Source organism: Prionailurus viverrinus, chromosome X (assembly GCF_022837055.1).
Source record: "Prionailurus viverrinus isolate Anna chromosome X, UM_Priviv_1.0, whole genome shotgun sequence".
Lineage (NCBI taxonomy): Eukaryota > Metazoa > Chordata > Mammalia > Carnivora > Felidae > Prionailurus > Prionailurus viverrinus.
In genome coordinates this window covers 24,674,430-24,694,065 of record NC_062579.1, presented here as the reverse complement: position 1 = coordinate 24,694,065, position 19,636 = coordinate 24,674,430, and the positions used below count along the sequence as shown (strand labels likewise).

Genomic DNA, 19,636 nt, shown 5'->3' with positions numbered 1-19,636 from the left:
TTTCACACTATGAAGATGGTGAAATTGCTCCAGAGAAGATCACTGATGACTTCCTGAATAGCCAGTTGCCTTTTCACTCCTGTTCCCAGCTGTGTTAGGCTTGTTGGCAGCTCCCTCCATCCTTCCTGATACACTTCCTTCCCTTGGTTTTGAAATACTGTACTCTTCTGGCTTTCCTCCTAGGTCTGATGACAGTTACTCTTTGGGCGCACTCATCTCCTTCCTGGACCTTCCCTTTTCACAAAGGTTCATCCTTAGGCAAACTTGCTTCTTACTTTTTTATTCCAAAAAACTTCTCTGAGCACTCTGACCATCTCTTGTGCAATGAAATAACACCTACTAGATTCCAGTGGCTAGCAATTCTGTATTTAATGCTGGTTGAACATAATTTTAACCTGCATTCCTCCAGATAAGTAATCTCACAATTTATTTCTCTGTTGGTGTGCCTCCTTTCCTTCCTTCACATGGTAATACTTGACCTGTCGGGTAAGTATTCTGACCACATTAAATTGGGTTGCTTAACAACAACAACAACAACAACAAAACAAATTAAAGCCTCCCTATCGTAAGGTGTACAGGGACTTAAAGAAAACACCTTGGAATTTTATAAACAACCTCCTTCCCTCCCTCTCTGTCTCTCTCTCTGAAATTTATTCACATCACCCATAACCATTGTGTCTTACCCAGTCTCTACCTGGGAACACAGCTGCTTTTTTTAGAGTCCTAGCATAAGCAGTGACTTTCACCCCTTACAACTTATATTATCTCTGCTCTCACTTGCTTCTATAGCTTCATCCCCCGCAAAGGCAGGTCTTCATGCATCACAGTCATGAAGTCTTAAAATGAGGCAGGAACACTTTCTAAGATCTGCCATAACCTCTCTCCTGATGTCCTTTGTAAGCTGTGCAGTTTGTTTGAGAGTACCGTCTGGGAAGCTGCAGGTTCAGCAATGGCCCCACCCTATCTGGCCGAGTCTCCATCTCATACACTGTTAAAATCCTCCCCAATTTTGTGTGAAAATACACAAAAATATTCCTTTTATTGATACTTATTAAGTTTTTACATTCCTATTTAATTTTTCTGACAAGAAACATAGAGAGCACATCATCAATTACTTAAGAGCATCTTAGCACCAGTGCACATGCCCGAAATCTTGTGGGACAATGCAGTGAGGGCCACGTGTTTCTCTGTGAATGCGGGTGTTGCAGTATGGGAGAGACCCCCTAAATTTATGAATATCAGAACTTAGGTAAAGCAGCCGGCATATCTGACAGAAAGAGGGACAGAAACAGAGACCTTTGCTCCAAGGGGTCAACACATCCTCTCCAGACGGAGGGAAGGGTTTAGGTGTATTATTCTCAGACTGTAAGTTGGAACATAAACGAAGGGATGTGGAAAAGGTATGTTTCCAGATCTTCCTGAAGCAATGCACTAGTCTGAAAACCATGGTATGTTTGCTATTCAATCATCCTTAAACCCAGATGCCAGTGCTCTTTGCTCAGAAAGCCCAGACTGTGCAGAAATGGGATGGCCCAACAATAGTCACCATCTCATTTCTCTTCTAAAAAATCTGATGCCAGCTGCCTATGGGATATCTACAGTCTGAGGCCCCAAAGGCTTCTCAATGTGACCACATGTAAAATGGAACATATCACTTGCACACACACACACACACACACACACACTCTCTCTCTCTCTCTCTCTCTCTCTCTCTCTCTCTCACACACACACACACACACACACACACCCTCTTGATCCATCTGAAATCCTTTTACTCAGTGATACCACTATTCTTCTGGGTGCCCAGGCCAGAAACCTGGGGGTAATTAGAGTCTTTCCTCTTCTTCACTCAACACACAGTCACTGAGTTCTGCCAACTTTTCTTCCTACACAACTTTCTCAATCCAACTCAAACATGAATACCAACCAGATGGTCAGTCACGTTAATGGTTTTGTTTTTAATTTTGTGTATGTGATAATGGTAGTATGTGTACTTTCCTTGATAAGAATTCACATACTTGGGAAACATGCTTAAGTATTTATACATAAAATATTATATAAATTTCAAAATAATCCAGTCGAGGGGGTGAATGGGTGAGAGTATCATGAAACAAAGTTGTCCATGACTTTATAAGAACTGCAACTGGAAAATAGGTTCATGGGGAGTATTTGTACTATTTTCCTGCTTTGTAAGTATTTGAAATTCTCCATCATAATTATCTTATGAATCATTGTTCCTCACTGGCTACTGAATTACATTCAGAAGTTTTTAAACACATTACTAATCCTCTCTTGCCTCTTCCTCCTGACCCATCTTCTCCTAATCTTCTACATTTGCAAAAAGTCAGTCAAGTATGACTGCTCATATTCCCTGTCTTTGTATGTGTGTAGCCTAGCAAGCATAATGCCCGTCCTACTTTAACTACTCAGCTTTGTCCACTCCAAATTACATTTCTTTCATGAGTCCTCAGTGTGTGGACAAATATGGTGTAGGATTTGTTCCTTCTGTGAATTTCCAGAAAATATTTGGTACCACTTAGACTACTCGTGAAATTCTTTCCCGTCATCTAGCTGGTGCTTCTGTACTATTATTTTCCCTTCAGTTCTCCAGACCACACCCTTCCTTACTACCACAATAGCATCAATTTCAAAATTCTTAAAATAAAGCAAATGAAACTATGTTTTACCTACCTTTTCTTTATCTATATTGATCCTTGTACATGGAAGAACTCAATAAATATTTGCTCAATTGACTTGTCTATAACAATTCAGATGAGTCAAATAACCAATTGCATACTTAGTAAGACTAGCTAAATATATAATTTTTGAGAATTTTTTTTGAAAATCAGCATTTTGAAGGTGTATATTACATAATGAACTTGTGGTTGGTGACTTTTTTCTCTCAAATATAATGTAGATAAAAATTTTGTAGTTAACTTATAGGATATCTTTGTTTATTCATTTAGTCAACAAAATACATTGAATACCTACCATATGCTAGGCATTGTTTTAAGTTCCAGAATCCCAGTAGAGAGCAAGACAGGTAACATTCCCTGCACTCATTGGGTCTAGTCTCGTGGTGTAGAAAGACCAGTAGATATATAATTTAATGTTAATCATAAATAGCATGTAGAAAAATGAAGAATACAGGGAATACACAGTAATTAGGGCTGCTATGTAAAATAGAGTGGTAAAGAAGTCTCTTCTTGCTGAGAAAGAAGGAGGGAACTAGTCATATCAATGTCCTAGAATGAAAGGATATTTTTGGCAGAGAGAACAGCAAGTACCTTGAACACCAAGAAACCTTGAAGCAAGAAAATGCTTGGCATACTTGAACACAAAAAGGTTAATGAGGCTGAAATGTTCTAGACTCAATAGAGACTAAGAAAAGATAAGATTAGAAGGTAGACAACATACAACCAAGTAATTTAGAACTTTGTAGGCCATGGTAAAGATGATGGGTTTGATGAAGATGCATTAGATGATTTTGAACAGAGGATAAATGCGATCTGCTTTATGTTGTGAAAAAATCTTTTCGGCTCTTGTGTGGAGAATTGACTAGGTGAGAAGCAAGACTGGAAGCAGGAAGTTCATTAGGTAGCCATTGCAATAATCCAGATAAGATGCAATCATAGATTAGCTCAAAGCTATAACAAGGGAGGTAATGAGAAGGGGTCCAATTCTGGACATGTCCTGGAAGTAGAGTCCACATGATTGTCTAACAACTTGCATACTGGAGACTAAAAAAAAAAAAAAGGTCAAGGATGCCTCTAAGGTTGTCAACCTGAATAACAATTAATTGATATGTCATTTACTGAAATGGGGAAAACCATTAAAAGAGAAGGATAAAGGGGTGCAGTTCACAATTTGGCTGGGGTTACATTAAGTTTGAGATGTTCATGGGACATCCACATGCCAAGAAAGCAGTTGGATTTGTGACTCTCTTTTCCAAGTTGAGGTCAGGGCTGGAAATAAAAGGTTTGGAGTCATCATTGTATAGAAGGTATTTACAGTCATGTGAGCAAATAGGAGTATAGATAGAGAAGGAAATACATGTCACAACGAAGCTAGAGCACTCCAGTATTAAGAGGTCAGTCAGAGAAAGATTCAGTAAAGGAGACTGAGAAGCAGTGGACAAGAAGGTAGAAGAAAAACCATCAGAGTTCAGATTACAGAAGCCAAATGAAGATAGAGTTTTAAGATGAAGGGAGTGATTCAATTGTATTGAGAAGAGAACCGTGAATTACGTACTCAATCTGAGCCTGTTGAAATCACTGGGCTTCAGGTATGATGATTTTAAAAAGTCAGTAAGTAAGAACTGCAAGACTGATCAACAGTATCCAAATGATGGAAAGAGACCAAGTGCCCATAGACTGATGAATGGATACAGAAGATGTGGTATATATGCAATGGGATATTACTCAGCCATAGAAAAAAGAAATGAAATCTTGCCATTTGCAACAATGTGGATGGAACTAGAGCATATTATGTTAAGTGAAATAAGTCAGTCAGAGAAACACAAATACCATATGATTTCACTCTTATGTGGAATTTAAGAAACAAAACAGATGAACATAGGAGAAGGGAAAAAAAGAGGGAGGCAAACCATAAGAGACTCTTAACTGTAGAGAACAAACAGACTTGCTGGAGGGAAGGTGGGTGGGGGGACGGGCTAGATGGGTGATGGGCATTAAGGAGGACTCTTGTTGCAATGAGCACTGGGTGTTATAGGTAGGTGATGAATCACTAAATTCTACTCCGGAAACTAATACTGCACTATATGTTAACTGTCTACAATTTAAATAAAAACTTGAAGCACTAAAAATAAAGAATCGCAAGACTGTTATTTCTGGGGTTTATAAATTTCTTTTTTTTTCCTCTACATAGACAGCTGATTCATTTCTGAAAGTGTTTCAAATTTTCTATATTGCAGAACATAAAAGACAGCCTGCAACAAATCTCAGGTCGGATTGACATCATTCACAATAAGAAGACAGCAGCCTTGCACAGTGCCACTCCTGCAGAAAGGGCAAAGCTGCAGGAAGCTCTCTCACGGCTCGATTTCCAATGGGAAAGAGTGAACAAAATGTACAAGGATCGACAAGGGTAGGTAACACTTTTATTTTCCTGAATTCTAAACTTATTTTCAGGGAACTCTAGAGTTCTTTCCAGTGTTTTCCATGGAAAGGTAGGGAGGACGAGAAGGGAGAAGTATTACTATCATTGGAAAAAGGTAAGTGGAGCGAGAACAAATACTGATGAACAGACTAATGAGCTTCATTCTAGCACTTATTCTCTACTGGGGTTAACCTTATGTCGGAGCACTATTTCCTTTGAAAATTTCACGCAATGTTAAAAATAGGTTTTGTTGGTTAATTGAAGTGGTTTAAAAAAACGTGCACTCAAAAATGTGTATCTTTGGTCCAATCTGTGTCCTATATAGTTACAACATATTGATATTTAGATTTATATGTTTGAAATGTAAGCTATCAGCGAAAAGTTGATTTTCATTTATTGCTTCTATTTTGAAGGTGGTCCTAACATGTTGAAGTCCCCCTAATCTTTTTGCTATGATGAATTTGTGAAGTTGATTTAAAATGTTTTCAGTGTTTACCTTAATTAACGTATCTAGCTTTTGACCAAATTTTCAAAAATTCATATGCATTCTTTAGCCTCACACCACCAGAAGGTAATATATTGTTTTCTTTTCAAATTTTAGGTTAAAAGTTATGGAGTCCTAATGATTTAAATTTAAAACAGTTTTAAAGATTTGTAGTGTCAGTACAGTCTTCTTTATTCTAAGAGAAAATAGAATCATGTTTGATAATTATCTCGAACCTCCCTAATGACTCTCTTACCTATCCATTTTGAAATATCCTTACTTCTATTTTAGTTCTTCTTTTACTACAGTGGGTTTCTAAACTGGTACTTATAGCAGAAATCTCACTTATTTCTAATAATCATTCCCATTTTATCCCCAGTTATTTTTCATCCAGAATTGTTTTTCTGACGTGTAAGAACTTCAGTACTGGAATCTCATTCTCCTTACTCTAAAGTACAGACGCTTAATTGGACATTTAAGGCCTTCACATGACCCTTGTTTTTTTTGTTCAGCCTTCTTCTCCATCCCTGCCTGTCCTACAACATCTCCAAATTCTGTTCTAGCAATGTGAGATTGATGTGAAGATTCCCCAAAATTTTGTGTCCCCTCTGGCCTTTGTCTCCTACAGGTCTCACCTATGAGTTGATTATAAAATCTAGGAACTTAAATATTCTTTAGACATTTAGTGTAATATCAAATCAAAATTCCATTTATGGGTTTGCAAATATTGCCAGACTTGGTGGCTGTCCCCGCAGAGTACCTGCTCTGAAGTGACCTACTCCTAGAACTTACAACATAGCAATCAGTTTGTTTACTTTTCTGCCTACTACACAAGCTCTTTATTTTTTTTAATTTTTTTTTAACATTTATGCATTTTTGAGAGTTAGAGAGCGACAGAGAGAAAGCAGGGATGGGGAAGAGAGAGAGGGAGAAGCAGAATCCGCAGCAGGCTCCAGGCTCCGAGCTGTCAGCACAGGGACCAATGAGGGGCTCGATCGAACCCACAAACCATGAGATCGTGACATGAGCCGAAGTTGGAGGCTTAACCAACTGAGCCACCCAAGTGCCCCACCTTTTTTTTTTCTTTTCGTACAAGCTCCTTTAAAGACAAGAGCCATATTTTATTTTGTGCAATATTCTCAGGGCTAATATGGTACATTTGACTCTTGAGCAATTCAGGTTTGACCTGAAAGGGTCCACTTGTTGTTTTTTTGTATAGGTAATTTTTTGATAAATACAATATAGGAATATGAATGTACTTTCTCTTCCTTATGATTTTTTAAATAATATCTTCTTTTCTGTAGTCTTATTTTGTTATAAGAATACAGTGTATAATACATAAATAAAATACATGTTAATAGATTGTGCTTGTTATCAGTAAGGCTTTCTGACGACATTAGGCTGTTAGTGGTTAAGTTTTGGGGGAGTCAAAAGCTGTGTGTGGATTTTTGATTGCCCAGGGCATCAGCACCCCTAAGACCCACACCATTCAGTGGTCAACTATACTGAGTTTAAAGTGGATGTGTAGTGTGTCTGGATTCAAGCTTCCTCCCAGAAATCTGACACTATTTCCCCCTGGATCATCTAATAGTTTATCTCAAAATACTGGAAAACATTTGATCCCAGGGAATCCAAAGCCAGTCTTGGTAAAACAAAAGAAACTCAATGACCCTGCGTATACACTTGCAAAAGGGAAACTTAGCATGCCACCACAGTGCACCTTTTCTCGTTATCCCACTGTGAGTCATTATGAGCCTCTGCCAGCTACTGCAGTGAGGTCAATGCCATCCCTCTTTTTAGGGATGTTCATTCGACTCTTGGGGTGTTCCTGTCTCTGTTCTTTTCTGTTTTCTCCTAGCCATCCAGATCAGCAACACCACCCCCTACGAACCATGGAAGGTTCTTGAGTACCCAGCGCCTACTGTGATTTGTAGGCACCGACCACTCTTGCACCAAGGCAGAGGTGAAACGTTTTGCTTTTTGAAGCTTCTCTCCCATATTATATATGTCATATTTGGCCATTGAGCTAGGTATTCCCTTCCCACAGGCTCATACAAAGGTTTCCCTTTCACTTTACCTCCAGCCATAGAGTTTCAAAGAAGCAGAAGCACTAATGCCAATCCACTAAGTGGGTAAACTGAAATCTCACCTGAAACCTAGGGTCTTTCCTATGTCTGGCAAAGGATAGAGTACCTCTAACCCTATTAGACTCATTCTTCTCTTATACCCAGTGGCTGGAATTAGTATCCTAATTTCTAACTTGCCATTTCTAGGAACTGGTCAGGAGCTCTTCACTTTCTTTTGACTTCTAGTCTAGTCTCAGGTAAAACTGTTTTAAGTCATTGCTTATGAGCACAGGCTCTAGAATCCAACCTGTTTTGGATTCCAGCCCTTGCTGCTGGCCAGCCATGGGCCCTTGAGCTAGTTCCTTTACTTGGTTTGATTTACAATTCCTCTCTCTATAAAATGGGATACATATATTTTCTAAGCCATAGAGTTCTTATGAGGATTGACACATTGCATGGAGAGTGCTTAGTGGGTTGGTTATACATGATAATGACTCAATTAAGCTTGACAATTTTGATGATAAAAATGATGGCATTTTGGCTTTGGTAGTCTTTATGCCTTCTAATTCATTCTTATATTTTTCCCATTTTCCTGAGCACCACATAGAGATTACTAAATTTAGTCCTTGCTTGAAGAACTCTCCATTCCTGGAGAGAAATTGGACAAACAGGCAGTAAAATATAGGCTAATAAATATGAGCTATGCCAGATGACTAGAATAGCATCCCTGGGGAGTGGAATAGGGACATCTTACTCAGAATCTGGAATAAAGCAAGGTGTATGGACCATTCAAGGTTCTGAGTCACAACTAACAGAAAGTGACTTTGGTTACCTTAGAATTATCTAATTTATTGGAGCATATCAGGTAGCTCATGGAATCGATGGAAGGACCTGAAATCTAGGTTTAAAACTCATCAAGGTAGACCAGGCGAGGCTTCCAGAAATACATCTAGCATCAAGTTACTAGATGAATGTGAATTCTAAACTGCTGGCATAGCCATGGTCCACTGGTGCACCAGAGGTACCATTGCCAATGGATATTGCTTGTGGCTATCCCTGCCAAAAAGTATCTAAATTATTACTTCTTTTCATGTCATTAACTTTAGAATTAAGGTTTCTTACAGAATCATCTGATACAGCAGAGGATGGATTTTTTTTTCTCTAAAGGGCCAATTAGCAAATATCTTAGTCTTTGCAGGCCCTATAATCTCTTTTACAACTACACAAGTCTGCTGTTGTTGGGTGCAAGGAATCACAGATGATACATAACTTAGTAGGCATGGCTTGTTCCAATAAAACTTTATTTGCAAAGATAAGTGGCTGAGGGGTGCTGGGGGGCTTGGTCGCTTAAGCATCCGACTTTGACTCAAGTCATGATCTCACCTTTTCCTGAGTTTGAGCCCTGTTTCAGGCTCTGTGCACAGAGCCTGCTTGGGATTCTCTCTCTCTCTCTCTCTCTCTCTCTCTCTCTCTCTCTCTCTTTCTGTCCCTCTCTCTGCTCACACTCTCTCTGTCTCTCTCAAAATAAATAAATAATTTAAAAACATTAAAATGACAACGAAGGTAGTTGCTTGACCAGATTTTCCTGGTAGGCTTTAAATTGCTAACTCCTGTTGTAAAGCAAGCTTAGGTCATATAAGTAGGCTCTAACTGCCACGGGTAAGGGAAAATAAATAGCTGGAGTTTGGATTCCATTGTAGTGTTAGGTCATGTCTCCCACCAAGGCTCATATAAGGGTAGATTATTGAATCTTTGGAGAGATCAAAAACTATACATTCATAAATAAACACATTTCCCATACAGCATTCATGTTGGGTCTCAACAAAAATGTCCTGAATCTTTTAATAAGCTAACCCTTGAGCCAGTAAGAAGGGCTATATTGGTATATTGTATGATAGTGTATTAGTCAACTATTACCCTAATATAGTGGTATCAAGCACCCCAAAACTCAGTGACTTAAAACAAGCATGTATTCTCATGGCCATGTATGTTTAAGTTGCCTGTGGTTTGGCTGAACTAGGCTGGGCCGAGCTGGGCAGCTGTTTCAAGCCGTGGGTTAGCTGAGGTAGGCTCCCGGATATGTGTTGGTTTAAGGTCGGCTACCTTTTTCTGGACCCAAAATGAAGGGTGGCATGCTTTTCTCCTGACAGATCACCAGAGCATGGACCAAATTTAACCTCCCTTGTAGGCTTATGCTGATGTTATGGAGCACTTGTGGCCTGTGTTGTCATTAAGTCCAGTCACATTCCTTTGGCCAAAGCGAGCCTGACATCAATAGAGTGGCAAAGTTGTCTCTTCCTACAGTGGAAGGGGAAGAGGAGTGAACATTTGCTAGACAATAATCCAAACTATTGTTGATAGTTAATAATTAATAATAAAGAAATTTTTACAGCTAGAAACGCCCTTAGTGATTCTGTCCTGCTTCATTGTTTTACCGGGAGACTAAATTACAAAGATGTTAAATGGCTTGCCCAAACACATTAAATAGCACATCTGCATATTTCCATTTCACCAGAATGTTTAGCTCTAATAGATTTGCGTAGTTTACACTCACAATAAGTTACAAATATGGGAAAATGCATTAGACTCTTTGCATTCCTTAGGCAAAGGTTTTGAGACCATCATTAATCACCAAATTCATGAATGCTATAATGGCAAAACTCAACTTTATTAAATGTCCTAAAGTAAAACAGACATTACTTTTTAGGTGACGGCAAGTAGAGAATTAAAAGCCAGAGTGATTTGTGACTGCTCACTCATTATCTAAGAGACCTGCTTTCATACCTTCTCTTCTGGCAAATAGAATTTCATCATGTGTCTCAGTAAAGTTTCACATCTCCAAAATACTGAAAGTGACTTTTTTTTTCCTGTGGAAACACAAATACTAAACACAATAAATATTTACCTCATGAATCTCATGTATCTGAATACCTATCCATGTATATGGAGATATATATATATATATATATATATATATATATATATATATATAAAATCTTTGAAAATGATATATATATATATAATAAGCATTTAACTTTATGGGAAATTAATATTGCTGCTAAATTCTGTTTTCATCTAATTCTTGGTGGATACTCACTACTTATGAAATATATCTACAGGAAACATGTGAAAAGAAAGAAATAATGAACCTAAGATCCACCTTGTATTAGAGAAATACATTCCTTTCTTTCTTTCAACAAATACTTAAGGAGTGCCAGGTACTCTGTTGTCTTTACTTTCTTTCTGATACCATGTTTAATATCCCTCAAACCATTAATGAATTTGCCCCATTTTCAGGAAATTACTCCCCAAACCTAAGAGGATAGCACAGTTCAAATGAGATAATAAAAATGAAAGCAGTTTCTAGACTACAAATTGCTGTACAGCCATAAGATGGCATTATTGTGTAGCAACACAGTTCTCATCTGACATCAAGTAAGTGGCTTTTTAAAATCGGTATTTCTCCATGGAATCCCATTTAGTCAGATACTTTGGGATGGCGCACCCATACATGTAAGTAGTTAAATTCAAGGTGATTCTGAGCTTTAGATCTGATGTAAAGAGGACATGAGAGTAAAGTAGTGATTCTTATAATACTGAATTTTTAGAGCAAAAAAAAAAGTGTAAAAAATTGGGGACAGCAGAGTGAGGACATTTGAAAAATCAAATTCTATTATCAGTGATATTTCATAAAGTAAGTAATGAAAAATAATGCTGCAGAAAAGAATCCAGAGGCAAAAGAATACATATTGTATGAGTCCATTTTTGTAAAACTCAAAAATGGGCATTTGGAGGTTAAAGGTCAAATACGGTGTCCTTTGTTGAAGAGTAGTAATTAACAAGGACAGGAGCAGAATTTGGAGTCCTGAGTGATGGTTCATCTCTTTATCTGGATGTTGTTTGTATTGATATGTTTTTATTAAGAAAGTTTATGAAACTATGAATTTGTGATTTGTACACTTTTTTGCATGTATGCTATACTTGAATGAATTTTACACTTAAAATTTTAAAATAATCAATAAATACTTTTTTAAGTACAGGAAAGACCTAATCCCAATTTTTTTTTAAATGTGTAGCTTACAGAAATGCATAGTACATGGTTATACTTTTGGCATTTCACCGTGGACCCCTGAAACTTTATAATTGACCAGTACCTCCTCTCAGATAATTATGTGGGCACTACTGTTCTAGAGAAAGTTTTTCCAAATTTACCACCATCATGCTGGGATCACAGTGCCACATGTCAACAGGATGCTGGGGGATGGACAGCAGGAAGCTGTTTCCCCAGGGATTTCTCCTTTGTTTAGCTCCTTTATTGCCAAGACCACAGTGTTGAAGCACTCACAGACTCTTGCTGCCATGTGTACTGCATGAAGGAAAGTGAGACAATGAAAGAAATGAAAGGAGAGAAAATAGGAATAGAAATCTGATTTGAAGAGAAAGTGCCTTAATCATCTCTGTATTCAGACTAGGGAATGAGCATGTAATTCTGCAAGCCCACTCCTTTTTTTTAAACATTTATTTATTTTTGAGAGAGAGAAAGAGGGAGAGAGCGTGAGTAGGGAAGGGGCAGAGAGCGAGGGGGAGACCCAGAATCCGAAGCAGGCTCCAAGCTCTGAGCTGTCAGCACAGATCCCCATGCAAGGCTGGAACCCATGAACTGCAAGATCATGACCTGAGCCGAAGTTGGACCGACTGAGCTACCCGGCCACCTCAAGCCCACTCCTAACACAACTTTCTCAAAAGCTTTTGCTCTCTCACTTGTAATTTTTCCACCAAGACATTCAGTAAATAGTTTTCTCTCATGTCAAGGTGAGGTAAATAACCCCTACACCACTTACAGACGGAAAGAATAATATACTAATCCTCATGTCATCACCATACAATTTTATCCTCTAAAGTGGAAGCTAGAGGGACAGATGCATAATCTGGGAGCTTTTCCAGAATTGTTTGTTCCTAAATGAGACATTCAGCTCTAGCAGCATTAGCAGCCTCTTCTATTTGTCACAGTGCCATATGTAGTTGGGAAGATACATGATAAGCACACACAGAATCCTGACAACTCAGGAAAGATTAACATTGCAGTCTTAGAATTGGTCTCCACCAAATGTGAAGATTTTCATGCAAGATGGAATCTTCATATCCGTCCTGTCTGCCTCCCCCACCTAGGTATATGTATATGTGCCAGTGCATTATTTGACTCTTAGTTTTTGAACTTGGGCGAATTAAGGGGAGATTAAAAAAAAAACAGTTCTGAACATGGGAAAGTCTTTTTATATCTCATTCCAGAATCAATGTTGTACCAACCAGGGAAAGGATTCTCATGCATTCATTCATGGGACTGATATAGAAGATGTGTTAAATTGAAGAAATGAAACTTTCTTTTTGTATCCCACTTTCTTTTTTCACTGTTGAGACTATGACTTATGGGGAAGGTTTCTGTTTTGGTTCTCCAAATCAAGATCTTTTTAAAAAAAATCCTTATTTATTAAGTCATTGATTTGATAGAATTCATTTTTAAAAGTTAGTTACCTATATAAAAAATATTACATCATTTATGTCCACAGATGTATCAGGAAATATAGACACATGGGCACATTCACCAGTTTACCCAAACACTTGAGAAATATCTTAAAATAGTTTAAAGTTTATGGTTAACCTTCAAGTTTTCCCCAGTTAAGTATCCTATTCATTATCTGTTCACCTACATTTGTCTGCATTAATTGTTCTGATTTATTTTATTGGTTCCTGGGCATCAGAAATCACATCAGTTTTGTTTGCTTCTATGATGCCCAGTACAGCACATGTGGTCAATAAATACTCTTTGATGATAATGATGGTGGTGATGATGATGACGATGATGATGAAAGCTATAATCTGACAGTACTGACATTTCATACACGCCAAACATAAATCATCTAAACTTTCAGAAAGGCAAATTTCTTACTAACCTGCCATCTTCTGTGACCGCCCTTCACCACACTTCACCTCTACACTATCTGCTCTGCCCTATCTGCTTTCTCTTGTGTATTTCCGTTTTGGGTCTCCCCCCTCCTGCACATTACCTTCTATTTTATGCTCCTCTGTTCAAGTGCTCATATTTCTGCCCAGGCTCTGTATAGTCTAGACTAATCCCTACCTATTATGAACATCTTTCGCTGGCCAGTTGTGGCACTTTGCACACCACTGAGAGGGCAATTGTGAGCCAAACAGAGGAGTTTTTGTTTCCACCCAGCAGCCCAAAATGAAGCATATGATTTGACTGCTGATTCCAATTACATGTAGGTTTTACCACCAGAGGGAAAGCTTTAAACCACAAAAGACTAATCCCATATAGTTGGTGTTAGGAGGTATTTAATGTTAATGTATTGACTACCTAACAATCTCATTAAAACAAACCAATTATCAACAAACAATGTGCTTCTCTCATAATTGTTATTTTTTAAATTCTGTTTAAAACATGAATCATTCAGTACGGTGTACCATTTGAATTGGATACCTAAACTAGCCCTATATTTTTATTTCCTTTTGTTGAAGTTTTATTTAAATTCCAGTTAACATATAGTGTATTATTTCCTTGTTTACTTTTAATTTCTTCTGAATTCTTCATTGTTGAGAATAGCTGGTGAAGGAATTGAATGGAGGGGGTCTGTTGTATTTATTTAATGAAAGGGCTTTTTGAAATGCATTAAATAAAAGTTTGTTTCTACCTATCAGCTTATCTTCTGTATGTTCCTCTTGCTATTTCAAAGCATTCAGGAGTAGCAGAGTGATTTGCTTTTTATGATAGCCATTTCATACAGGATCATTTGCCTTATATCTTCAGCATTTTCAGATTCTTATAAATCTTTACAGTTCACATAGAGGTTAGTTTAAAACTTGCTTCAAATAAGAAAATGACTAGATATAAAATTCATATAATCTTAGAGTTAACCATAGATCAATATCCTGAATCTTTTTCTCGAAGTAATTGAACATTTTTGTTTCCCAGGATAGCTGTATACACACATTTCCATTCCTCACCATAGATGATTCGATTTCTTCAGGGCACAGGGGCTATAGTTTGCTTGTTTGTTATCTAAATAAACCTGTATTTTCATTATTGTCAAAGGGAAAAGGCTCTAATACAGAAACCAATCTTATGCCTGTAGGACTAGCCTCGTTTGGGAAATAATGCCACTATTTAACTTTACTCACTGTATGTTTCTTGGTTTTGTCATATCGAAAATTTCCCTTCTCTAAATATACACTTTCCCCTCTAAATGGAATAGACAAGTTTTGGAAGAAAGCGAAACTGTGCTAAATGTAATCTTTCCAGAAATTCTCTTTATCAGTTAGAGTTTGTTTTGGTTTCACTACAATGGAAGCATATTTCTCTCTCCTTAAAAATGGAGGAGTATGCAGTCAAGGCAGGTATCATAGCTCTGCTCATTCCTGCTTTCTGCCCAGCTATCCTTATATGGTGGGCAATCATTCACATGTCCCAAGATGGAACTCCCACCACATCTGCATTCAAAGAGGCAAGAAGGGAGGAGGGGAAAAGTGTCAAAGTGTGCATATTAAATGTCTTTTAGTGAAATTTCCTGGGACTGCATTGTTTTACACATACTCCATTGGCTAGAAGTCAGTCACGTGACTACACCTAAGCTGCAGAGGTGGGTGGGAAATGTTATATTTATTCTTGAATGCTGTGTGCTCTGTCACAAAGTGTACTTTTATGGAAAAACAGGAGAATGGGTATTGGAAGAGAACTAACAATCTTCAATGTATTCTTAGAAAAAGTGTATTTTGTCTTGTATTTTAAGCAGTCCTAAGAAATACATAAAAAAGGTAGCTAAGACTAGAGTTAATCTCCTTCCTCTCCCCTTTCGTCCTTTTATGAACTCTGATTCAGGTAACATCTCACTCTGGCTTCCTGAATTCTGCTAATATAAAAGTAGAAGTTTTTCATCATTGCCCAACACCAGCCTGTTCTGGCCCTCCATGTTCTCAAAACATTTTCTTATTAATCAATTTTTGTCTCACACTTTCCCCTCTTCCCATCAAAACCAATGCTTAGCCAAGAAGAGAGATGGTAACTTAATTTCCAGAGTGCTCCTGGGTTATATATTCCCTACTTATGTTGACTAAATTTGGGTCATTGGTAAATTATAGCAGGTTAGATCACTAGCACCGAGAATAACCATTAAAAAATAAGGATGTAAGGCCAAAGCAGAGATTAAGACAGTGAACTGAAATTTCAGGACATTACCTTTTCTGGACATGGGAGCTGGGCCTTGCATAAGATTAAAGATCTTTTTACAGACGAGGAGCTTGAGATGTAGAGGGCACAAATAATTGCCTCAAGTGTACATAGGAAGAATATGGCAGAACGTGTATTTTGACTCAGGTTATGAACTCTTGTCTTCTGCACTCCTTCTCTTTTATGCATTTCACAGAGGATTTCTTGTGCTCAACAATTGTGTTCTCTCTTCCAGATGTCATTATTCAGTAGCAGCAACAGGGATAGACATAAAAATGTATAAAAATTCTTGTGTCTGAAACCACAGTGTCTTAAAGCAGTGTTTAATATTTGGAAGGCAGTATCTTCATGTTCAGTATCTCTAGAGAAATAGATTGTGATTCCAGAAGTTGCTTGGCAAAGTCAAGTGATAAAGGATCTTCTCAAGTACTTGAGGAACACTGCCTTTATTTATTTATTTATTTATTTATTTATTTATTTATTTGCAGCCAAAGCCCTACACTTCATTCATGACCATGTGCAAATGTTACCATTTGGAATACTTTGCTGGTCTCAATTATTCCAGTTTCTGTGTTCCTAGAACTCTGTTTAAGTAGCTCTCTTATAGGTGCTTATCATGAATGTAAATGTCTTACATCACTGTGTGCAACTCTGTACCATCCAACAGAGTTTTTGTTTCTATACAGTAAAAACTCTGCCATACACCTCCTATCACGCCTAAGCCAAACACATTATACTTCTATGATAGCTGCTCAATACATAGTCATTTTTTGTAAGTGAGGAGTCCTTAAATGTAAATGATAAACTGCTCACTCAAAAGTTCCAATATTTTAGAATGAGTAAGGTTCTTGTTTCTTTGGTTAAGAAGAATTTCATTCCCATTATAGTTTATTCAATAAAATATTTCTGTAGGGTAAATTTCCTCATATTTGCTTTCAGTTCTCCATAATAATACTGTATTAGGACTTTGAAGGGTGGATAGCAATATATGAATAATATGAGATCTTAATATGTTCTTTATGGTATTTGAGAGAAATAAGCAGTCTCTCATAAAGAAAAATATACCCATTATTCACTAAAGTCAATGTATCCTCCTGATAGAAGTCAGCAAACATTTTGTGAGCTGTCTTACTTGTTTTTAAGTTCTGCTCTTCTGCGGGTGGGGAGGGGGGACAGAATTTGTTGCCATTAAAAAATTCTGACACATTAAAAATCTGTTTGCTCTGTGAGAAATGCAAATTTTTGCCTATAAGGCGATTTTCACAAGAATTATTTTCTTATTAGTTTTAGTTTATCCATGGACTGTCTCAAAGTCCTCTTGAAAAACCTCAGTTTCCTCAAGGGAAAACTGCCCATTACAAGCTAAAACAATGGTTTTTGAGAGATTTCTGCTTGAAACAACACATTTTAAAATATTCTATGTGGTTTCCTAAAATAGATAGATACTTAGAAAAATAAATAACAGTTTATATGGACATTTTCAAAATTCTCAATATTTGAATAATTTGTATATTTGAGTAAATGTAAGCTGTATTTTTTTTCAAAAAATATGAATTTTATGTACCTTCTCCTGAATTTCTTGCTTGTTTTATTTTTTTTTTCATTTCTGTCATGTGTGCTTCTCTAATATTCAAAGATAACAGTAGAAACTAAGGATTGTCATTCCATGCCCTTTGTTTTAAGGTAATCCTTAGATAATCAGAGATATAATTCTATAATCTTTATGGGTACCTTCCATAAAGTAGTAGCTTCGTGTAGGACATAGATACCAACTCTTGTATTTGTCCCACGTCCTTTTTCCCCACCTTACAATAATTTAGAAGGAACCCAGGGTAGCTGTCCACTGGGGCCTTGCCAAAGTTTGCCAGTATTGGTCAGTTGCTGTGACAATAATTCTGTCTAACAAACACAGCCAGAATTAACAATAAATCATTATTTTCATGCTTACAGGGCTGCTGTGAGTCAACCCTACTTCAGCCTGTGGGATTGTAGGTTGAATGAGTAGATCCGATCCACTCGTTTCATTCTGGGGCCCAGGCTGGAAGGGCAGAAGATACTTGGGGCATATTCTTCCAGGGCAGAGTTCAGAACTGTCAAAATGGCAAGCAGAACCATATGATTCTCTAAAGACCTTGACTTAGAACTGACACACTGTCTCTTCTCTGCACATCCAATGGTCCGATCAAGTCCCATGGCAAGCCCAAACCTAGAAGTAGGGGAATATACATTGCTCACCATGAAGCCATGCCAAGAGTGCGGGTACATAATACTACTACAGAATAGAATTGGGAATAACAATTTAAAATACTATACTACCTTTGGAGAATATAACTTTCTGGGGAAACCCAACCGACAGCCTACAATCAACTTGTTGATTCCAGTTGAACATGTGTCCTGAATCCATTTTTTCACAGGTTTTATCTCTAATCCAGGGTGTTGGAGGTTTTTCTATTTTACAAAAACAAAAACAAAACAAAACAACAACGATAAAAAACACCTCCTGTAATATTATGATGTAGAAATTTAAAGACCCTTTAAAAATAGAATACTGAAACAAACTTGGAGTCACAGTTTTATTTACCAACTTGAGAGTCTCCTTGTGCTTCAGCACACTTGGTAGTTGGATTTCCAAATAGCATCATGACTTTCCATACCCAGCTGTCTGCTGCTTGAAACTACCATAAGCTGACTATCACGGCTCAGAGTATAGCCTTGAAGAAGGCCATCTGGTTTATGTCTCTTGGCAAAATTTGTTTAAAAACAAGCAGCTGCATGACAAAGTAAGAAGGAGTCTCTGTCTAGCTGTGGTAAATAAGGAGGTTTGCAATGCACATAATAAAGTATTTTGTAATGCAAGCCGACATTTCGACAAGGGAAGCATGCTTTTCTCACAAATAAAAGAAAAAGCCACAGAATTCAACTGCAAGGAAGGGACTCTATCAAATTTATATTTGATATAAAATATATTTGATGTTTATATGGGTTAATATTGTGTGAAAAATAAGCCTATTTGGGATTAGATACACCTTCCTGTTAATAACTAGTTTTTGTATACTTACATAGAATCCAATGCTTGGAAATTATTCTTTAATTAAATTAGAATTCAAATTTCCTAAAGACCTATCCTTTGAACCTTAACATTAGTTGGTATTTAATGATTTAATGAATATTCTCTCTTCCCTTCTACTCTGCCTCTGTGTATCCCATTACACTCACTCTGTCTCAAAAAGCGTACAGGCTACATATTTTTTTGAAAGCATGAATTGATTTTCCAGTTCATTTTTTTTACCCGTTAGTCTATCTATGGGGTCAGAATGGTTAAGGATTGGTTTTGGTGTTAATAAAACTTTTGAGGTTAAGAGTGATGGTTTGGTGGTACAGCCACTCTGGAAAACAGTGTGGCGGTTCCTCCAAAAATTAAAAATAGATCTACCCTATGACCCAGCAATAGCACTGCTAGGAATTTACCCAAGGGATACAAGAGTACTGATGCATAGGGGCACTTGTACCCCAATGTTAATAGCAGCACTTTCAACAATAGCCAAACTATGGAAAGAGCCTAGATGTCCATCAACTGACAAATGGATAAAGAAGTTGTGGTTTATATATACGATGGAATACTACTTGGCAATGAGAAAGAATGAAATCTGGCCATTTGTAGCAACGTGGATAGAACTGGAGGGTATTATGCTAAGTGAAATAAGTCAGGCAGAGAAAGACAAGTAC

The 19,636-nt window shown here is 37.4% G+C and overlaps 1 protein-coding gene across 13 annotated transcripts in view; it reads left to right on the top strand.

The window, feature by feature from the left end:
- Positions 1 to 19,636, top strand: part of DMD (dystrophin) — a 2,022,811-nt gene that overhangs the window by 890,210 nt on the left and 1,112,965 nt on the right. For all 13 annotated transcript variants that reach the window (XM_047843142.1, XM_047843144.1, XM_047843153.1 and 10 more), the window contains one exon: positions 4,934 to 5,106. In XM_047843142.1, coding sequence (XP_047699098.1) covers positions 4,934 to 5,106 — 173 coding nt within the window. The remainder of the gene's footprint in view (positions 1 to 4,933; positions 5,107 to 19,636) is intronic.